We start from the raw sequence: 21,319 nt of genomic DNA on the forward strand, positions 1-21,319 counted from the left end.
CCAAAAAACACAAACAAACAAACAAAAAGTGCATGAAGATGACAGAGATGATTGTATTAGAGCTTATCTGTACTATTATTCAGAGCTTACCACACAGTGCTCCACAGCACAGATTTCATTTCAGCATATGAGTTTGCTCTTTTAATCCATACTTTGCAATTTCAGCTTACTTTTGTGTCTTTTAGAAACACAACAAAAAGAACATCCAAAACCAGACCCTTTCTCTTGCTACAGGAGCTGAAATGCAACCATATGGGAAGCAAGTTTTAAACTAGGTCCAAGGTAAAACCTGTGAAGTTTCACATTAAATATTAAGATATCTGAGATGGGGGATCAAAGTATTTAGGATACACAAGTGACTGGGTCTTTGTGCAGCACTAAAAACAGTGATGGCATCACTCTTCACCAAGCATGGACTGATTATCCATTAGAGTAATCAGAATCACACTGGAGGGAAGAGAATCTCCTTTTCATTATGGATGAACAGTAAAGATTACGCAGCATTTTTTAAAATAATTGCAGCTGTTTACTTTTGTCCTTAGTCAACATCTCTCCTCTGCGCTCCTATGCGGGTGGCTGGCGGGTTGCCATCGTCCATGTCAAGGGTGATTGCATTGCATTACTTCTTTATGGCTTGCCTGGGAGGTGCTTTGGGATCTTTCAGGGCAAAAGGTTCTATAGAGATGTAAAACATTATTTATTATTTTGCATAAATTGCTGCATTATTTGTCTATGGTATTTGTGGTTTACAGCTGTAATAAAATAGCTGGCTCCTTGGACTAGATGACTCATTGATACATAATTGGGTACAGAGCTCTTCACTTCCAGGTCAGCTGCTCATCACTGGCCCACAGCTCTTTGGTGAAGGTATATAGGCAACGTTTCTCATGGTTTAATGTCCCAGGTGCTAAAAACTTGATCCCAAGTGGCATTAACCTGCTTCCGTGCATCACCTGAGAAGAAGTTCTTGTCTTGAGATTGTTTTGGAAAATTTTGGATAAGATTCATTGCAAGAAGTCCCACTGCCATCACACTCATTGTGCATATACATGGTTTGTTGCAGAACATCCGTCTCCAGAGTTTTTCTACCCCAAATTCTTGTTCTTTTTCCTTTAATATTTTCAATAGTGCATTTCTAACCTAGCAGCGCATTTGGTCATATATGCGAGAGGGAACCTTTGTTCCAGGATTCGTGTAGACTTAGAATATAGAATCATAGGCTATCCAGAGTTGGAAGGGACCAATAAGGATCACTGAGTCCAATCCACTTTATTGCAGTGCTCAAGTACAAGAAGTATGGGGCAGTTCTCACGAAGCACATTTCTAGATACTTTGGGTAGGTCATGGAAAAAACTGCTCTACTTCTGTCACAGCCCAGTGCTGAGCGCTTGGGACTGAGTGTCCTTGAAGGAGAGCAGCTTTTTCAGAAGCACCTGAGTGACTTGGGAGTATGTGTCCCAGTATCACATTAGCAGTTTGAAAAATGGGCTCATCGCTGAACTTGGTGGATCTGTGTTTTCTTATGTCCTTGCTGGTGACAGCTGGCAGGCTCAGAACCCACAGCCTCTCTGTGTAGGCTCTTGTGAAGATGGTCCCCCTGTCCACTTCGCAAACACGGGACACCCAAGTTGAACTGAACGCTGAGTAACACCACATGGGTTTGCAGTGGTCTGTAACTGAAAAGGTTCACTGGAAGCAATTTGCAAAGAAATCCTTAGGAAACCACCTGGACGGTTATTTTAAATTAAAAAAGGAAGAGATGCCACTTTTAAAAAAATAATTTTTAATACTAGGTTTAAGGTTCCATACATGTGATAGTCATTAAAGCTTGTTTAACCCTGAAATTATCTGGCCTCTTCAATTCCACAGGGACTGTAAGGCTCTTGGGTTAGAAATGAAAAGTAATGTCGGAATGAAAATGAGACCTTCCTGAGTGTAGGACCATTATTACAGAATATTTTCTTAATCAAGCCTCTTTAAGAGCCAAGGAGTAGAGAGAAAAATAATCAGGCTACACTGCTTTCATCCCCAGGCATTGTCGTAGTGCTTTGGGCCACTGATCAAAATAGGCACAGGTCAGTCCCAAACGCTGTGTGTGACACACTCACCTAAAATGCACATATAACTGATGATTTGTTCACCAGCCATCTCAGCTGCAGTACGCCCAGTTCCTTGTTGCAATATGCTTGTGAGATAATCCCAATGTGCTCTGACATTTGGTCTCTCGAAGTTCAGAGCTTTCTGGTTGTTCGGAGTGGAAACTTTCAGCAGGAGCAGTGATTTTGTGCAGTTTCTGTTACACCAAACATCTGTGGTGTGCCCCACCACCCTTTCCCTAAGGATGAAACATGCTGCAGGGAGGGTGTTGCAAGCATTCCTGAACGAGACAGCTAAGCTGGAGTCATAACTGTGCTGGCCAGGGCGCTACTTTGAAGAAGGCTCCCATCAGAATTAAAACATCCCACAACTCCCATCACAACAGCCCTATTCTTGAGCGTGGCTGAGCATGGAAATTTAAGGATAGGGGCAGAGAGGGGGGAGAAAGAAAAGACAGAAGAGTAAACAGATAAAGAGGGAGCTCTTGAATGCAAGCGGAATTTCCTTTGAGCACAGGACATTCTTTATCATTAGCTGGTCTGTCACAGGAAGGAAAATGGGAAAACAGTGTTTCCTGTTAGGGGGAAGAAAAAATCAATAGGCCTTGGAAATACCTGCCTGGAAAGAGCCTTTTGTATTCCCACTAGCAGGCACAAATAATTTTAACTCCTTTGGAGCACAAGCTCTGTTTTAAAGCTGTATGCGTCTTGAAATGGGTCTTTGGTGTAAATGCATCATTTAGAAATTATGGGCAGATCAGGCTGCTTGGATCTTTCTCCTTCATGTCAGAAAATGCTTGAATTCAAAAAAACATGTTCTATGATGCAGAGACTGTTTTCTAGGCACTTTAAGTATTCTGAGGTTGTGTCTATGTGATTAATAATAATTAAAAGGGCTGTTAACCATACAAATCCAGTCAGTCCTGTAATATGTTGATTAGGACGCTCATAGATGGACAATGGGTCTGCTCTTGATGATGGTAAACAAAGTTTTCTTTTGTGAAAGGAACATTTGCCAGAGAAATGCTTGAAGAAGGATGGCAGTACTGCACCATCTTTTGTGTTGCACTTTGCTTTCCATCCAGCAGCCTGCTGGTTGTCTGGGTCTTCCAGAGGAGTGAGAAGAGGCCAGTTTGTTCCTAATGGCTGCAGAAATGGATGCATATGGTCAAGCAGCCCCAGAATCGCCTCCATTCCTCAGGGCAATAGTTTTTCTCTGTGGTGGCAGATTCCTTCCTTACAGAGGTGGGCCTGGTGATCTATGTTTGGGCATAGGATGTAGCTGAATTTCCCATCAGTTTGAAGCTGTTCTGAGCCAGGGATCTGTCCTGAGCTGATGAAAAACTTCACAGCAATGCTAGTGGCGTAATGGAGGATGAATACTGAACCTAAGCTGTGCAGTCCAGCAGTACAAATACAAGAAGACAAAATAAAAAGAAGAAAGAGAGAGGGAAGGCAACCTCCTAAACATGCACAGAAAAAGGGCTGGAAGTCACTTTTTTTTTTATAGCAGAGAGGGAGAAGTGAGCTGAGCTTAAAGGGAAACTGACGGCAAAGCTGAAATTAAAAGAAAGCTTTAAGAATGATCTAACTTTTATTTTATTACATTACAGAAGACAAAAAATCAATAGCTGGTAATTCAGACATAAATGAGTTATACGGGCCATTGACACAATGGACCAAACTTTATAACAACCACATCTGATGCTGTCAAGCCACAGGCTTCAGTGGCGCCAGTAATAATTATGGCCGATCACCTCTAATTCAGAGCTGCCTTGCTTGATAAAGGTGTCACTCTGAGTGGCTGCAGCATCAATATCAATTGAGGGTGTCACCCAGCAGGTCAGTCTGCTGCGGAGATCTGCTCTTTTTTAATTGAATAGGAGAAACCCTTCGTTTCTCTCCTTCTCTCATTCTATCTTTGAAAATCATATGTACCTTAAACACAAATCATTTGAGTTCATGGCTGAAGCTACTTGAATTCAAGACTGAACCATGATTGAAGCTAGCTGTGCTGATCCATAGAAGCACATTCTGTAGATAATTTATAACCCTAAGAGCATCTTGGGGTGGAAACTTTGCTACTTTACAATAAACTCTGTTGCCTTGCTGTATAAGGAACATTAAATCACTGCTGGGATCAATTAACGAATCCTTCCCCACAAACTCTTGTTGATAAAATGCTGCTAGGCAATAGAAATTACTTTTCTGTAAATTCCACTGTTATAAAGAAGAAAACACATTGATATTTTTTCCTGTTGCTTTCTGAGTGTGGGGTATAGATGTTTTCACTGACTGTTCTAAAACTGAATTTCACTGAGACAGTGGGTAAGGTGACTTTGTAAAATATGCTGAAATTCTTGCTATAAAGCAAGGAGCCACTTTTAAACACCTCTCCAGTGTTTCAGGTGCCTTTAATGCTTGCATCTCTATAGTCTGGCAATACAAACTGATATGCATATCAGCACATGTATGGGTTTTGAGATGTTCTCATGTATTGCCGTTATTGCTCAGGCTTTGCATTCTTGTGCAGAATAGCCACTTTTTACAGTTGAATACAATTAATTGTAAGTAATAAACGGTGAAAAAACTTCTGTGGGAGAGGACACGTGAGGCATTTCAGCTACGGTTGCTGCGGTGTGTAACGTTAGCAGGAGTTGGACTCTGTCATACGATGCTGAGCAATCAGCACCACAATAGCTGATGCCAGTGCACGTGAAAGGTTTTGTTTTCAAAAATTTTCACTGGTTCCACTTCGAAACATTCCCTACCCTTAAAAAAGGCCATGCATGTCAGACTTGTGAAATAAACACCAGAGAGGAATTGTTTCAGATGCAGGGTAAGCAATAGCAGCACTGCAGCTTGTTGGTTCATAAGTTCACAGTGCTGTATGGCTTGACGCTTTTCTGCTACTATCGAAGTAGCAGAGAAAGTGCCTTGCACCGGTAAGTCTACAGATGCACCAAGAAACAGCCCCGTAGTCCTCATTCAAAAACACAGGGCTCGATTCCAGCCCTTCATGTGCCAGCTCTGTGCGGTTAAGGGGGAGAAAGCCCAGTGCAGTGACACAACCGGCAAAATCAGGGCTGTGCACTCTCCCGGACCCAAACAAACATGCTGCGCGCGCTTCAAATCTTCTCCACTGCTCTCCGGCTCTATCTCCTCCTCTCCCAATTGCTGGATCTTCCTGAAGCCTGGAACACGCGGGCATTCGAGCGCGAGTGCGTTCTGTGTAGGATCTCCTGGTCAGCCCCGTCAATCAAGCCAGCCCCATCCCTGGGCTTCCCTGTGATCCCGCAGGCAGCTGCGCAGGCCGTTCAGAGGCGGCACTGTTTCTTTCTCTGTTTACTCGTTTCCAATGGCAATTGCACCACCAAGTCTCAGTACGTCTGGAACTTGGCCTGGGGCTGTTTTGGTTACATTGAAGTTTTTGCTTCAGCTCTGCCAGATTTAAATGGTGACTTCACCAGCACTGAGCTAAAAAGGAGAAAAGGGGAGGAGGGAGGCAGTGCAGTGAGCGGGAGCGAACGAGGGAGAGGGCCAGTGCATTACATCATCATTTGGACGGGAATCAAATGGGAAGGATATGACTCACTCGGGCTAGTTAAGCTTTGGCTCAAGTTCTACATACACTCATTCCAGGGCTCTCATGTTCTGCACCTCAGCAGGGAATTCAGGCTCAGTGATGTCCATGAGGTTTGTTTTTAATTTTCTTTTCCTTTTCTGATTCCTATATACTTTTTTCCCCCCGACGCCTTCCTCCTCCTCTTCTCCTCCCCTCCCTCGTCCCCCTTTCCCACTCTCTTCCACTTTGACAGAGTTTGTTTTCTGGTGTGTGTTACCCCGACTGTTAGCAGCAGAAGCTGATTCTTAACCCAACCAAACCCAAACAAGGAGTGCAGCAAACTTGAGAGAAGTTTTTTTTTCTGCCTTTTTTTTTTTTTTTCCATCATTGTGTGGCTTCTAATCGGAGGAGACGGGGAGAGAGTTAAAACGCAGGAACCAATCGCTTCAATGGTGATGTAATGCTGGAACTGCAGGGTTGTTAAGTAATGTGAGAGGAAGGGGGTCAGGGTTGCAAAGCATTTACCTGCTGTCAAGGGGGTTTAAGTTTATTATCAATTGCAGTGACTGTAACTGGCTTCAGACTGCACTCTCTAATTATTCACAGACTCCCCTTTTTTATCTTTTATTATTAAAAGTAAAACTATATCACGGTATTTTTAAAAATGTGATATTATCACAGCTGCAAATTATTTTCCACTAGGGTTTTTTTTTTTTTTTTAATTTTATAAATGATTTGAAACCGAGTGTCTCTTTCACAAAAAGCCCAAAGAGAGCAAAAAGAAAAGAGAAAGGCAAAGAGAAAAGGGGTGGTTCTCCGAGCGTAGTGCCGAATTTGAAAGTGCATGAAGAAAGCAGTTCAGCCTCTGCCCGGCAGTGCGTAAAGGGTCCTACTGCTGGAGCTCAACAGCGGAGAACGCAACATGAAAGGAGGCAATTTGCAAAGCTTGTCCTTAGTAGCCTCAGTGATTTGTCTCTAACACTTGTCAGCATCTTTCTTATAGTTAGTTCAGCCTGGGCTCACTGCTTTCTCGCAGTGTCTGGGACCACTGAGGTCCCGATCCTGCGAGACAGATCGGGATGTGATGGGTCTGCCCTTCAGAAGTACCTGCGAGTTGGGAGGTCTGCCCACGGCAGTTTCCTTTGCAGGACAGCGCACTATGCTTATCTCATTGAATCTGTCTCCCTGCAGACCTCTGAGCCTTTTGTCCACATTTCCAACAACTTCTGGAGCTGAGGGCAGAGAAAAAGTTACCTTTTCCCCAAGCTCACACATTAACATTAGGCTGGGCAATGAGACCCCTCTTGGACTGTGCTTATGTGTAGATGTGGGGTGAACGGGAGATGTCAGGTGGTGTCCTCAGGACACCCGCTCTGCTTGAATCAGGTTTCTGTGTCAGGAGCTGCTCTTGGGATCCTGGTCTCGGAAGTGCCCCCTTCAGGGAATTCCTCTCACAGAGCAAAGTGCTGCATCGGTGTCCACTGGAATGGCAGTGCTCCAGAGATTTACTTGGCTAACTACAAATAGCCTAAAATGCTGCTCCTGGGGGTTTGGTGATTTTGTTTATTTATTTATTTGTTTTTAAGCTTGTGTTGACCCCTGTGTTGCTCCTCAGAATACCCCAAAGCAGTGCTTTGCAGGGATCACAAACCCTCACCTCTGAGCAGGACAGGAGCCCTTCCGCAGCCTCTGCAAAGCCATCTTGCACCTAGCTGTACCCCACAGGTTTTCCTAAATGCTCTGATTTCCAGGCTCCTCAGTCAACTGCTCAAGCACAAACAGTTGCTCATGGGCCAAACTTTTATCATTTGAGAGCTGAATGTAAGGCCGCACCCGGCTCTGGCCCACACTGCAGTGCAGATATACCATATGGGTTAGATTGCGCAGTGCTCTGCTGAGGATGTGTGGGTTGTGGAGGGAGCTGTGCTGCTGCAGGAGTTCCCGTAGGATTTCTGACTCATATTTTCTCCTAGAAATGTTGGGAAGTGCAACTCCACGAACCATCAGAGTAAAGCAGGGTAGATTCTTCCCTTTGCCTGCCGTCGGATGCTGGTTGGACTGTACTCTTTCCCTTCCTGCCTCTTCTGGCTGGACACTTTGTGAAGGAAGTCTGTCAGTGTTGTCCTAGGACAGTGTCTAGTCATATTGGCAAAGTGCTGGGCAGAAGATGGCAGGCTTTGTCATGCTCCATCTTTGCCTGCACATCCTTGCTACTTCTCTATCAATATCCACACAAAATGCACAGTGCAGCATGCCCTGGAAGTCTGTGGAGATCAGTTTATCATTGTCTGGTACTATCTATTCATGTTTCACCTGAGGGGGAGGGCAGCAGAGGAGAATGTATTGATGCTTGGGATGCTTTGGGCTGACTGATGACCCTGCCTTATGCTCACAACCTCCACAAAGCAGCCATGTCCTCCCACCCCACTGACTCCTGCTTGGAGAAGCTAGGTAGAGGGTATAAAGATGTACGTCCTCCCCTTCCAAAAATGCATTGCATCTCTAAGTTATGATTTACTTCTGCTACTTAACTGATTTCAACATGCTACCACAGAGGGAACAGTTTTAAAGGCTTCTTTCAAAAAAACTGCAGTTGTAAATTCCATATGCATATGTACATGTGTATGTATAAAAATCTCCTGTGCCTATTGAAGCAATAAAGTGTATAATTAATGGGGTCTAACTGCTCTGAAGAGAGCCAGACAGCTCTGACAAGTGCTTTTGAACTGCACATTTGTTTTGGACAAAAAAATTATAGCTGCTGCCCCTTCTGGATTCCTCCATTGCCCGTCTTGCACTGCACGTAGAGCCATGTGCAGGTATGGCCGTGGGCTCATAGCTCTGTGACCAGAGGTTGGCGGCTCTGGCTGTCAGCCTCACTGTGTTTGAAGCTGGGCCTTCTGGCAAGAGGATTTTCTCATTGAAGGATGATATCTTTAGAGACCTGATTTTTTAAATAGCAGCCAAGAGAAATGTTAGCAGCGCTCTGTAAACGAGCATCAGAAGATATATCCAGAAGCACATGTAACCTGTCAAACAAACCAGAGGCCAAACACACCAAAGCTCGTAAGCGGTGTTTGCACTGGAGGCTGACCGCGCGTGGTCGGCCTCTGAAGAAAGGCAATTTGCTCAAAGCAGGGCCCGGCTGGAAGAGTCCCAATACATTTTCCCCACCACGATCCCAAGGAACATTTCCGCCTTTGTTGTTTTATGTGTGCATTGGCAGACTATCCTCTCTATACGCTGTGTGATCTTAGGCAGTAATTTGGTGCTCCTTAGCTGGTCTCTGCATGCACAAAGGAATTGACTCTGTAGTTGCTGTACAAAAGCATGAGGTTCAAGTAAGAAGATATATTTTCAGTTCACTGAGTGTGATTCACTCCATCTCTGTGCTCTTCAATTTTCTTAGCTCTGCAGTTAGACTATTTTCTTTAAATAGTTTAGGAAGACTCCTCATATTTGTGAAGCCCAATAAAATTTTCAAACGCAGGGTACTGAAGAAAGCGTATGTGATCGTCAGAAATGTTGTAGAGTGTTTTCACCATGTATAATACGTGTTGAACAGGAATTGTAAGTGGTGGTGGACTGCCTTCCCCAGTGAAGTCAAGACGTGAGATCTATATGTTCAACATGCTGCCTTGCTCTGAGTTGAGTTAGGTGTGCTCCACAGTGAGCCTTCTTCCAAGCCTTGCCCCTCTAAAGGGAGCTTCATTAAGTCCTTCTCTAAAAATGTGTGCCTGGACCTGCACGTGGCCAGGCATGATGTTGGGATGAGTGCTTGGGTCAGAGCAGGACACTCTGGACACAGGGGCACAAGGACTAAGTTGCCTTGCACTTCAGTGAGGATGCTGGGGCAGGAGGGGGCTTGGCCTGCCCTTCCCTGTCTCACTCTGTTCTCCTTCCCACCCATCTTTTGCTTGTCCTGCACATGCCTGGGCCACGTTCAGCCCAAACTGTTGAGATCAGCTTTGCTGAAAATTACACTTCAGATTGAAATATGAGTTACGTTCCTCCAGTTTGAACTGAATGTTGGGTCTTTCTCTGCAGCTATAGATAAGCCAGATATGAAGGTAATTACATCTCATTCCTATCTGACTCTCTTATTTGCCATAATCTCTTTTAATCCCTTTGATACTCATCATAATAGTGTTAATCTTAATGAACTCATTTGGTATTAATGCGGATGTGATTTGTAAGTTCAGAACAGGCTTGCCATCCTTGCTTAGAGTTCATTAATATCCACTTAACTATGTTTACGCTCTCTTTCTCCTGCAAATGGACTTGCATATCTTTGTCTTCCACCTAGTTGATGTGGCAATTTCCTTAGTGGAACTCTGTTTCCATACTCACGTTTGTCTTTCCTTTCTATTTCTCTTCCTATTTATACAATCCCGAGGAGAGGAGTGATGGAAACACTGCATCCATCTGCTAATGACTCCTACCCCATCGCTTACTCAATCCTTCCACCTTCACATCAAAATTGAAAGAACCCTTATCCTCTTGGTTCTTATTCATGTAGCATTTTTCAGATTGCCTCAGAGATGATACCTTGCTATAGACTTCATTTTATTCTCTCAGAGGGTGAATAAGGAGGAGACACAACCCCTACTCCTGGCAAAGAGACAAACTTAATTGCTTACTACTATATTCTCCCCAAGTGCTCTGTTTATGGGTGGGGTACCTTGCCCAAACAGTTTCCGTTGTGACCAGCCAATTCTAGTGAGGGAGGACTACGTTCAGATTTTGAACCTGATCCAAAGCTTATTGCAGTGGATGAGAGTGCTGCTTTGACAGGCTCTGGATAAAGTCTGTATTACTCCTTTGAGCACCCACGTACTTTTCAACATCCCTAGCTTTAGGATGAACTTTCCTGAAAAACTACTTTTTCTGGCACAGTAACTCGAGGGATTGATGAATCTTGGATTCCCATTACGAGGTGATTTCTTCCTCACATGGGTGCTTGAATTTGTTTTTAAATGTGGCATGGAATTTCTGTGTTGTGGAGCTTGCTGTCTATTCACTCCACTTCCTCCAAACACATTTTTAAGGCCTTGATTGTCAAAAAGCATGAATGATTATTCAGCCCCAGTGGCACAAACTTTGCTTTTTAGGGCTTTTGGATTCTGGCACAGCCAGAAAAGTATCACTTATTTAATAGAACATTGTTTATTCCGTGACTGCTTCTGTTCTTTATTTTATGTCTTGATATTTCCTCATAGGTTTCTATGTTAAAATGAATAACTGTACTGAAAACTTCTCACTTAGAACTTACTGAAAGTTTTCTGCACGTTATAATAAAACTAGCCATCAGTTAAGTTAACTTAAGAGTCAAGTGTGAGGATTGTAGTGTCTTAGATCGGCATAAGCTGTATGTGTATGGTGGTCTTTATTCTAGCATAGTGTCTTTCATCCAAGGGCATCACAGGATGGTTTGCACATTGCAGTCATTACTCAAACATTAAGTCAAACATATTAAAGTTCTTTATTAGTATGAATACAAGATGGACTCACATAAACAACAAAGTGGAGGGTTTTATTACAGGTACGTGCAGCTCTTGTGCCACTACGTGACTGTGAAGAATAGGGGCCAATTTGGTTCAGATGGACACTGCTTTCTACAGATCAATAAATCTCTACCCACTAGCAGCACCTAAGTAATAATAATAAAAGTTCATTACATTTTCTCTAAATGTCAACTAATTATCACAAGGCCTGTCAAAAATAAAGCTAGTAGAAGGTTTTACCACACTGGAAAAGCCCATCAGCGACAGTAATTTTATATGTCAGTTTTAACATGAGGTATTTTTTTCCAAACTGAGTCTTAAAAACCAGAACAGAAAAAACTTACTGGACCAGATCCTCTCTTGACCTCAGCTTGAGTGCACTCAGCATCATACAAAAAAAAAATTCCAGTACTTTTTTTTTCTCTGTTGTCATTCAGTTTCCAGATCTGCGTGAATTCTTCTTTATTGCACTTAAGGATGTGATCTGTATTTCTGCTGTTCCATCACTGCAGGAGTTCTCATTTTTCTAGATACTATTTAGCTTTCTGACATACTGTGAGTAAGTGAGTATATTTTTAAATTTGTGTAGAAGATTGACTGAAAAATCAAAATAGACACTAAGATAAGGTTCAGTTTAGAGACTGATTGGAGAGACAGATTCCTTGCCATTGGAATCTGCTGATGACTGATATCTCCTGTGGTCATTTGTATGAGACAGTCGTGTGTTGCTCAAAATGCAGTTTAGCACAGAAATCCCTCTGTGTGGATTTATATATATGCATATATGGACACACACACACGTTTGTTTGATGGTGCAAAGCAAAACGAACTTCAGTAATTCCTAAACTATCCTACCAGAAATGATTTATCATGTGAACAAGATTCCAAGTGTCATGACTTAAAGCAGTGATGTATATGTAAAAGCAAATATGAATGAAAGTTTCTTTCTTTCTTTTTGAAATTGAAACCTGTCAACACTATGTCCCATTTCAAGTTTATGCAGAATGAGAAATCAAATCTTGGGCAAAAAATTAGACAACAGCTAAAGGGGGACGTTGCTCTGTATGAGAGTTTTGTTTGGGTTTTACTTACTAATTCTGTGTCGCATGGAACTTTCTCAAATCAGGGGAAAACCTGTTACATCTACTGCAAGTTGGTAGTTGTTATGTATTGAGTGAACAGATTATAAAGTGACTTCCCTTTTAGTGATTACTGTTGTCATTTTCTCTTTTAAATTATTTTGACAAGACTTTGTAGTTCTCTATGAAAGTGCTGCAACGCTTAAGGGAATGTACAGAATCCTACCAGTGCCGGTTACAAAGTTATAAGGAAAAAATAAATTAATATTATAGAAAAAAAAATGAGTTGGAAAAGCATGAATTAATAGAGATCTATTTAGAAAAGTGAAATGTGCTTGACTGAAATGTTTCGGTTTTGGTTCAGTATTGCTGAAATACGGTCTTTTGACAATTAACTGTTTCAAAAGAAATTCAGAATTGTTTCAAGGGAAAATGCTTTGCCTTTGCAAATCTGGAATTGTTACTGCTGAGGAATACCTTTGTGTGTGTGTGTTTGTTTTGTTTAAAAAAGGTCTTAAAAATACAGTTTCTCACTTGCTGTGCACTGGAAAATGAACGAGCTTTGTACATTTTATTTTCTGCTTGATCTCCACGGTCTATTCTAAATATTTCTGTTGCTTCTGATTATTACTATATTTCTGTTGGAAAATGCCTGGGAGGTGTGGAGAATAGCAAATGGTGAAACAGGCAGTAATATTCTGGCAGTCACATGTGGTATACATTCTGGATTTTTAAACGTCGGTCTCAGACTGTTCACCTAGTGCTTGAGACAAACTCCTGACTGATAGTGCAGCCAGCACCAGTGCTATCTGATGTCTCCTTTTCTTTCCTTAAAAACCAGCTCTTTATCTCAGGGAGACTTGATTTAAGGAAGCAATGCTCCAAGAGGGGGATGTGTTTGAGTGCAGATCTGATCAAGCCGTCTGGAGGAAGGATGTGAGCCTGCTGCTTCCCCACACGGCACTGAGCACTGAGTGCTGGATTGCAGCAGCACATCTGCATTGGCATGTGTCTCCCGTGAATAGTAATTATCAAATAGGACAAACATAAGATATAATAATTAACTGATTGGCTCAGGATCAGATATTTGGGTTGGCCTACAAAAGCCCCAGAGGACTTGGAAAGACTGTAGGGAGAAGAAAAACATTTTGCAGTCAGAGAAACTCTTGGTCAGTGTAGGATGAAGTCTGCTTTGTCTGCTGAATGGCTCTGAGCAGGTGGTGCCCCCAGGCATGTTCCTGAGTGAGCAATGGCTAGAGGCACTGCTGCAGAGGTAGTCTGGAGAGCTGCATTGAGGGCAGATGCCATTGCTAATGTATTCCCTAGGCCGAAGAGAGAGCGCAACAGGAGAAGCAGAGAGCAGGGACCTCAGTTTGCTTTGCACAGGGAAGAGGCAGCTAAAGGGGGATCTAATTGCAACCTTCACCTACTTATAGGGTAGTTACTCAAGGAACAGGGTCTCCCCAACTTTGAGGCACTTAGACAAAACATAACAGTCACAAGTTTCAGCAAGAGGCATTCCCATGGGACAGAAGAAAGGAAAGGTTCCCGCCCGAGGAGTGTGGGGAAGCACAGCAGCAGGCTGCCCAGAGGTGTAATCCCCATGGCTGGAGGTACTCAAAATTTGCTCAGATAAGGCTCCCAAGAAACTTGCTCCAAAAATTCAGATCCTATGCACCCAGCAGAAGAGTTTTAACTGTAGACTTTGAATTGCTGTTACTGAGGATAGGATGAGCTGCACTTCACAATTCTTCATTTCCTAGGTTTCCCATCATTCTATAAGGGCCATTCACCTAGGTTACAGGAGGCAGCTGATAAACCAGTGATGATAAGACAGGAATTCTGACACCAACCTTTTTTGGCTGAAATGGGAACCAAAATGAAGCAAAATATATTTTTGGTTTACAAACAACCGTTTGAATAAGTATCTATATTTTCTGCCCATAGTCTAGAATTGTAAAAAATTCTAAAAGGCTTGAGAAAATCCCTCTCTTAGGTATTTACAAACTAATAAGCTGCTTAAAGTACCTTTTTTTTTTTTTTTTTCCTTTTTATAAAAATAGATCATCTAAACCGTAACAAGCAGAACAGGCCTTTATGGTATTTTTCAGCATATTTTGCAAAATGAAGAGATGATAGGGTAATTTTTCAGCTTTCTGAGCTTTGTCCACCACTGTGTAGGGGATCCATTTGCTAATATTGCTGTAAGCTCAAAGGTATGTTTTACAGGAGCTTAGCTAGCAAAAGCTGTTCCCACTTTAAAAGTAATGGCACATTAATGCCTTTTTGCAGTGAACTCCCTATATACCTCATATTTGTCCATTAACTAATGACCATCCAATATGCTGTCACTAATACCACAGATAAAATTATGCCTTGCCCTTCTGAATGCTCCGCTATTTTACTATTGCAAAATTAATTATTTATTGGGGAACATAATGTAAAGACTGTGAAACAGTCACTGGACATGAGTGTCCACTGACACTCTGCCTCAACCTCGTAGTCACCTTGAGTTTAAAAGGCTCGGAGAACGCAATTGTTCATAATAATGACATTACAGAAAGCGCAACCTACAGCATACAGCCTGGCTCTCAGTACACCTCTGTCACCTTGTTTACTGCTATCCTTTTGCCTTGTTTGCATCCTCTTTTGTTGTAATGAGGGCAAGATTTGCTCTTTTAAAGGGCTGTGTCTGATGGTTCAGTAAATGTCAAAGACGGTTTTGTACCGCTGTCGGGAGAGTGGCAAAAATGTCCTGGCTGGAGGAGCTAATCCTGCGGAAAACAAAACAGAAAGTCCCATACTTTCCTGCAGAATATACTATTTTCCCTTTTCATTAAAAATGTCATTCCCACCCAGTTAATTTATTAATGAAGCTAATCAGTCGTTCAGTAAGATAGTTTTGAAAACATCCAAGTTATGTTTTTATTAATGCATCGGTATTGATGTTCATGTTTATAACAAGCTGTAAAAACCATTTAGAAAAATCACACAGAAGAGACAAGAAAAAAAAAATCTTTTGGAATATCAGCTTGTTTTTAACAGAAAAGGAAATGAAGGAAAGCTGACAGATTTGAGGGTTCTTTTGTGTCATTGGTGTGTCTGTGGCAGGTGAGCTGTATCTCATTCTCTGTGTAGAACAAAGTGGTTGACTTAGAGACTGGAATTAAAAATAATAGTTTAAGGTAACTCAACATTACTTAATTTTGCAATTATTTTTTGTAAAAACAAAACAAAAAGGAAAAAAAAAAGAAAAAACCACAGGATTTTGTAAAAGTAACTCTTTAAAATTAGATAAATATCCAAATTAATGCATCAGTTCAAACTAGAACATTTAAAAAGCTTGCTTTTCCAAATATCAATTATCTATCTGTAAGATTTACTAAATAGTATTTTTTTTTTTAGTGAATTTAATATTTTTGGTTAATCTGAAAATGCTTTTTTGGCAAATTTTGTATTTGACCAGGAAAAAGAAAAGTTCAGCTGTGGCTTTTGAGCTTGGCTGTAATTTTCTGTGTAAATCATGTCTGTTACAACGCAAGTGAATTCACTGTGATAAAGGGAGTATGTTTAATTTGCACATACTCTGTAGATTACTGAATTCTCTGTCCCAGTATGACTTTAGGTTGATGCCAGGAGCTTCTAGAAAAGCTTTTTGTTATTTCTAACACAATCAGAGCACCATTCATGTTGGCAAAAGTAAGCGGTTTAGTGCAGAACTCGCTTTTGCAACTTGATTTTTTCCATCGAACCCTTCTTCTCACACAGTGTGGGCTGTAGGGCCAGCAGTGCACTGTGCTATATATGTCATCTCTTCTGTTGATAGGACAAGTTACGATGGCCAAAGGTGTAAGGTTTGTAAGATTGAAGAATATTAAAAGGGGCCATGTACATTCATGTAGCTAAATGCTTACAGGATTGGAGATTAGATGTCCATAGAGGATAACTTGATAACTAATTTTCTTGTAAGTGACAGGTTAAAAATAATCTGTTTGATGAATGTATTCCCTGGAGTTTAGGTGACTTATGATTTTTTCTGCCCAGGTTCTTGATAACTTGAAACACCAAGGGGAGCTGAAGTGGTTTTATTGTCACATAGTCCGGAGGACTGGTGCTCAGTAGGGAAGGTATCGCTGAATACCAAAAATGTTCATCGCATTTGAAAATCATGTTTCTGTTCTGATGGGGAAATTCTTAATATTTTTTCTACCATTTTTCTTTAGAGAAGAGCCAGAAGTTAAAGAGAAAGCCCGCAAAACTCCATTTTAAGGTTGAATTCTTGAAGTCATAAAATGAAGGTCCTTTGGGTGAGGGAGACTAAGTGTATTAAATATTAAACACAGCATTCAGGATGGATTATTGTTTTTTAATGGTTATTTCCTTCGGAAAAGAACATAACTGAAAAATATGTAACCCTGAGTAAGTCTAGAGAAATCTATCAAAACCTGTAAAATTTGTGCCTGTTTCTGTGTTTCGTGAGTAGCACAGTTGTGGCTGCGATACATTCTGATTGCTATCATTTTTACTCAGTAATGTGGGGTTCTCATTTAGTTATTTCTCCTTGCACTGATCCTTGATACACTGCTTAAAAAAGAAGTCTGAGTAGTTGAACCATATGTTTATATCATAGCTCTTAATGTCAAAATTCTAATTGATTTTCCCATATTTGGGGTTAGGAGGGGGCTGTATCATGTTCCACGACGTCATAAAAACAAAAATATTTAAAATATGTTTCAAATAAAATGAGGGGGGAGAGGAAAAAATGCTTAACTTAGAAAAGATGTGGGATTCATTAACAAAGGAAAATACTGGCCACGGACCAACGGCAAGCCAAATGTTTTGCCAGCAGTTTGCAGTTCACAGTCATCGTTGCATGTCACTCTGCCTCCTGCACCAGCCCCTCCAACCATATATGCCTTCCTTTTAAAGAGAAACCTGTCTGGTTTGAGTTGAATGGATTAATTTGGGTTTACTTAGTTTAAAAACAAAAATATAGAGGGCCCAATTTTATTTCATTATGCCCGTGGGTAAAGCAGTCCAAGGTAATTACAACCACAGTGCTGGTTGCTCTATCTTAATTAAAGAGGGTTTTTTTGCACATAGGCTTTTGCACGACATAATAAAATAGTTTGTGGTCTGGCTAGGCTCAGTGTCACAAGAGCGTACTCACTTCTGAAATTGTCCGGCTTTTCCAAAAGCTGAGGCCCTTCCATGCAAGAGGAAGCACAGGGGCACTCAGCAGAGAACAGGTAGTTTACAGTCCTTCCTATTTAATGTAAGGGCACAATCATAAATCATGCAGTGAACATTTCATACAGTCTCTTGCACTAAGTAGCATGCTTGTCAGCAGCAATGAATGTGGGCTTCAGTAAGACTTCAAACAATCGTATGCATTGGTTACACACCTGTGACCAAACCTCTTATTTCTGCAAACTTTCCTAGTAATGTTTTGGCTTCTTTGGATTTTTTGTTTGTTTGTTTGTTTCCTTTGCAAATAAATTTTATTTATTGCTTAGCAAATCCTTTTACAGAAAAGGTATCAAAGGCTTAAATAATGCACTTGGGATAGTGATTAAAACAACAAAAAAACCACCAACTCAAATCCCAACAAGCAGGTCTGAGATGCCCTGTTATTAGAAAAGTCAAAGGAGGTATGCTTACTGCTTGCATAAATCATATAGTGTTGTAAAAACACTGTCTCAGGGATGATTAAGGGTAAGTGATTTTCATTACTACATTAAGTTCTCCTTTCTATTGCGGTTCTTTTTATATCACATAAAGCTTGGCTATTTACTTATGCTGCTTTAAAAAGCACCAATGCCTCAATTACTTAAATCATGACCCAATGCATTGATTCAGAAAGATGGCAACATAAGCCAGCTTTATTTAATGTTCGTGAACCTGATTGGCACGCATCCTTTCTTGAGTGCTCTGTCTTGAGCAATTGGTAAAACTGGTTGAATTCATTTTTGCAAATAGCCATGAACTTAGAGTTCATGAGCACTTAGAGTGCTCAAGTGAGTATAATGTCCTTTCCTCCAGCAACTTCCCCCTGCACACCTGGAGGTAGTGCCTTCACACAAGTTCCTTTGTCTTGGATGCACATACTCATTATTGACATGACAGCCCCATCTACCTTGACGGAGTATAAATCAAACTGGATAGTGAGAGCTACTGACTGTCCTTAACCCAGCTCACAGATGTGCTACCTTGCTCATTTGCAAGGACAAGGTTCACAATATTTCTGAACCTCGCAAGAAAAGTCTCAAGGTTGGAATAAGGAGCATCCAGATGTTTTTCTCAGTGTCCAGCAGTGAATTTCCTTTCTCTCTGTTGGGGATACGGATTCTCCTATGGCGAATTTAGCTTCAACTGCTCGGGCTGACACAGTTTCACCCAAGCTTGCATTTATGGAGGAGCGCTGTACCCTGTGCCAGGACTGCAGATGAGGGGAGGGCAGCCCTCAGCAGCATATGGATTACTCTACAGCACTGCTCGCAGAGGCTTCCCTTGGGATATGGAGAAGTGGAACATGTGGTGCTTGACAAAGCTGAAGTCTTCTCTGGCCTCTCTAGGCATGGACCAGGTCCTTGGCATCACTGGCTGTGTAGGATTGGGACTGTGATTACAGATGTCTGAGCTTTCTAGAGGTCCTCATACCAAGAATTACAGATGTGTAAATAGAGGGAATTAGCCTAGAGGAGGACCAGAGAAATGTTTAGCCCTACACATAAATTCAGAACATGAACAAATTGATTTACTTCCCGCTCTGTGGTGATACTGAGGCAACAATATCCAAGCACTCTCTGAGAGTACAGCTGCCAAAGAAGCACTTCACAACGAATTCAGAGGGGCATCCCTGTGGCAGCCTCAGCTGAGCTGCTAATGATTTCATAACCTGGGTTTTTATTATGCAAGCTATAAAACCTGCTGAGATGGCTCAGCATGAGGGTGCCTGCTGCCAGGGCAGGAGTCAGGGTGCAGTGGTGGATCAAAAACAGGTTTCCGTGTGGAACAGATCTGTACTGGATGTTTTACATACATGGCTTTGAAAATACAAGAAAACAGCCACTTTTGGTATCCATTTATATTAGAGACTTCTCATGAATATCTGAAATAGACATTTATTGTGACCATAACCCTACCGCAAATTAAAATCAGATTTCAAGTCCCCTGTGAAAAAGAAGCTCATGATAATGTATGGAGATGTCAGAAATGATAGTAAATGACACTTAACTCTAAACCCCAAGTACTGTGCTTATCCATGGCTTAGAGTTAAATCTACAGTGGAAATAAGACCAGGAGCTGTGCAAAGTTTACAGAGGTGTGGGGGAGGTTCCCAATAGATGTACAGCCATGAGTTAAAGAATAAACAGCTGGTAGTATATGTGTCTGAGAAATGCAAAGTATCTTGCATATATACTGCTGCATTTTCTTCTCTTAAGCCATAGATTGCCTTTGTTACATATCCTACACAGCCTGGGCCAGATTGATTCAGTGTGTGATGCTGTTGATTCTAACAGCTGATTTGTTGCTATAGGGAAAGACGAACTTCTGAGTTTCTCTAAAAGGCACACCTCTGAGTCATTATCCTTAAACTCTTAATTTCTCATCAAATTTTATGTGGAGCTATTCAGAGGACTTGTTATCTGGTAGGCTGACACCTGGCTTAAACCCAGGCTTCCTAAACCAGGGAGAGACCAGGGGAAACAAACAAACAGACAAAAACAGGACAAAACTGATCCAAAATCCAAAACTTTGCTGCTATTCTTTGCTCTCATCATATTTGCCTTTCCTATTGAAAATAAATAAATAAAAAATGAAAGAGAACAACAGCAGAAAACGCACAGTGGAGCGAGTAAGCCATGGCTTCCGACACTTGGATGTGAGCCACACTCACTGCTGTGCAAATTCCTGCTGCTCTCTGAGCTGAGATCATATTGTTGGAGATGGCAAGTGTATAGAGCACAGATCTGTATCTTTCCTCCATTGCTAAATATTAACAGTAAAAAATAAATGCAGGTGATGCAACAGGCTTTGTCCAGGCCTATTTCTGTGACTGCTGGGATATTTTAACCAGATCGGTCAAATGTCTGGCTTCCCAAGGGCCAAACCAAATAGATTTTATGTTATTGTAAACAGAGTGGAGCTGCCACTTTTTTGTTTAGGTAAATGTAACATTTTTCACACATTCACCGTCATCATATAGACATGTCTTAGGCTGCGTGTGTGACAAACACTTTGCTTATTTTATGGGAGACTTAAAGAAAACAGCAGGGCTTCTTCTTCCTGTTCTCCTCCTTCTTGCTCTTTCCTTTCCTTTGCTAACAAATAATCCCTTTTCTCTGCCCTTCCAACAGCTCCAAGCAAACAACTTAAAAAAAAAAAAAAAGGAAGAAAAAAAGAGAAAAAGATTCCAAACAACTGATGTTTCTTGAATGCCAACATGTCAGGCCGGCAGGAGAAACAAATTGCATTGTCAAAGGCTTTCCACTGACAACTCCAGGGTAGCAATTCCCACAGTTTAAATCTGGAAACTCTTAAGGCAAACACTGCAGTTGATGTCAGTGGTTATGGTGGCACCCCACTGAAAAGCAGCTCTTGAGTTTGGTTTCACAGTATTGGTCGGACAGCATAAGGCACAGCTACCACTACACTTGTGTTCCTGGAAGGGCCAGTGTCAGACCTGCAGACTTGGTCTGTGTCGGGCCAGACAAGTGGGGTTACTTCATCCGTGCAGCTGCAGCTAGAGAAGTCTTTCCAAGCTAGTTGGTTTGGTCTCTTCAAACTGTTCTATGTGAAGGTAGTTTCTCTTTGCCTTTCAATGCTGATAACTGGGGTGAATAAGAGAAATATGCAAAATCTTAAGGTTATCCAGTATATTTAGATTTTCAAATTCACTTCTTTCAATGTTTGACTTTGCTGTTTGTATCGTTGATTCATTTCTTTCCTGGAATAGCAACTTTTTTAGCTAAAGCTCTGTTTCAGCAGTAGTCTTTGAAAGGGAAAGAAGGAAGAAAAAATGAAACAGTGCAAACTCAGAGTCTTCATGGAGTCTGTGAATACTTACTGTTC

General features: G+C 41.5%; 1 protein-coding gene across 3 annotated transcripts in view; it reads left to right on the forward strand.

Moving 5' to 3' along the window:
• CREB5 (cAMP responsive element binding protein 5) overlaps positions 1–21,319 on the forward strand; it is a 251,008-nt gene that overhangs the window by 145,564 nt on the left and 84,125 nt on the right. Inside the window, exon 1 of one of the 3 annotated variants that reach the window (XM_004939382.5) lies at positions 5,728–5,792. The exons of the other annotated variants lie outside the window; for them this stretch is intronic. Coding sequence (XP_004939439.1) covers positions 5,746–5,792 — 47 coding nt within the window. The 5' untranslated portion in view covers positions 5,728–5,745. Of the gene's footprint in view, positions 1–5,727; positions 5,793–21,319 lie in introns of those variants that run through there. 3 annotated transcript variants of the gene reach the window in all.

The sequence above is a fragment of the Gallus gallus genome, chromosome 2 (genome assembly GCF_016699485.2).
Source record: "Gallus gallus isolate bGalGal1 chromosome 2, bGalGal1.mat.broiler.GRCg7b, whole genome shotgun sequence".
In the NCBI taxonomy this organism is placed as follows: Eukaryota; Metazoa; Chordata; class Aves; order Galliformes; family Phasianidae; genus Gallus; species Gallus gallus.